This window comes from Phalaenopsis equestris, unplaced genomic scaffold, assembly GCF_001263595.1.
Source record: "Phalaenopsis equestris unplaced genomic scaffold, ASM126359v1 Scaffold194831, whole genome shotgun sequence".
Taxonomy (NCBI): domain Eukaryota; kingdom Viridiplantae; phylum Streptophyta; class Magnoliopsida; order Asparagales; family Orchidaceae; genus Phalaenopsis; species Phalaenopsis equestris.
The window spans coordinates 1-1,202 of NW_018214780.1; the positions used below are offsets into that span (position 1 = coordinate 1).

Below are 1,202 nucleotides of genomic sequence, written 5' to 3' on the forward strand. Positions count from 1 at the left end.
TATATATATATATATATATATATATATAATATAATTTCATTTTGTAGGGGCATTTACATATATATCCCATAATTCCTCTATTTATGTATCTAACACCTGAACTTTACAATTTACCTTTATACCGCTCAAATCTGTCATATCACATCAAAAACATCACTATATTAATTTTTTAAATGTGAAATACGGTTTTTCATGCACAAATAAGGTGTCAAATAAAAAAAAATTTGAAATTTAGGTGTTAGATATATAAATATGAGGAATTAAGTGGTATATATGTAAATCTTCCTACAAATAAATTTCATATATATACATCAACTCAAGGAAATCAATGGAATTGGCACACATACATAATTAGAGATTTTATATGGGTTTAAAATGCAAAACAAGGCACAAATCAAAATAAATCAATCAATGGGTCAATCTTTTTTACACAATCAATTGAAAGCCATTAAATGAAAGAAGAAGGAAAAAAATGTCGAATTAAATTCCATAACATGAACAAAAACCTCACATTGTTATGGAACAAAGGTCATGATATATAGTCTGGATGTTAGGCCTCTCATTTACAGGAAGAATACATTTTAGTGACACCGCAAGGAGCTCATCCATCACCCTCGGAGCTTCCTCCAAGCCGGCGATGTCTCGATCGAAACAATCCGTTCCCCGCCCTTCTCTCGTACACATTTGTACCCAATCGGTGAGGTCGACGGCGCCGGAATGGCCGGAAATTATATCGCCCGCACTCTTCCGAGTGAGCAACTCCATCAACACCACCCCGAAGGAGTACACGTCGGCCTTAAAAGACGGCGACGGCCTGTCGGCGGACAATTCCGGAGCCCGATAACCGAGGGCTCCGAGATTCAAGATTTGTTCGGCGAGGCCGCCGGGGGTTAGGAGGCGGTGGAGGCCGTAATCGGTGAGCTTTGGTGTGAGATCCGGACCGGTGAGAAATATGTTGGTCGGTTTTAGGTTACCATGCGGCAATCCTCGGTCGTGATGAAGATGGCACAAGCATCCGGCGATATCGATGGCTACTTTGAGCCTCTGGTTGACAGATAATCGGGAGTATCGGCGCGGCGTCGACTCTGCGTAGAGAGTAAATGTCAGACGAAACAGATCACTGAGTGACATATTGTGTGGCAATCAAGCTAGGAGAGAAATTCACATGACTCAAATAATTCACATTTAGATATGTTCAATAT

General features: G+C 40.1%; 1 protein-coding gene across 1 annotated transcript; it reads right to left on the bottom strand.

Moving 5' to 3' along the window:
- Positions 1-374: 374 nt before the first annotated feature.
- LOC110034951 (probable inactive receptor kinase At5g10020) lies at positions 375-1,159 on the bottom strand. Its single transcript, XM_020739190.1, has one exon. It carries the CDS (start codon positions 1,129-1,131, stop codon positions 508-510), a length of 624 nt encoding a protein of 207 aa, XP_020594849.1. The 5' UTR covers positions 1,132-1,159; the 3' UTR covers positions 375-507.
- Positions 1,160-1,202: the final 43 nt, after the last annotated feature.

What these genes read in the sequence shown, in the direction of transcription:
- LOC110034951 (XM_020739190.1), bottom strand. Translation starts at nt 1,131, where the DNA reads ATGTCACTCAGTGATCTGTTTCGTCTGACATTTACTCTCTACGCAGAG.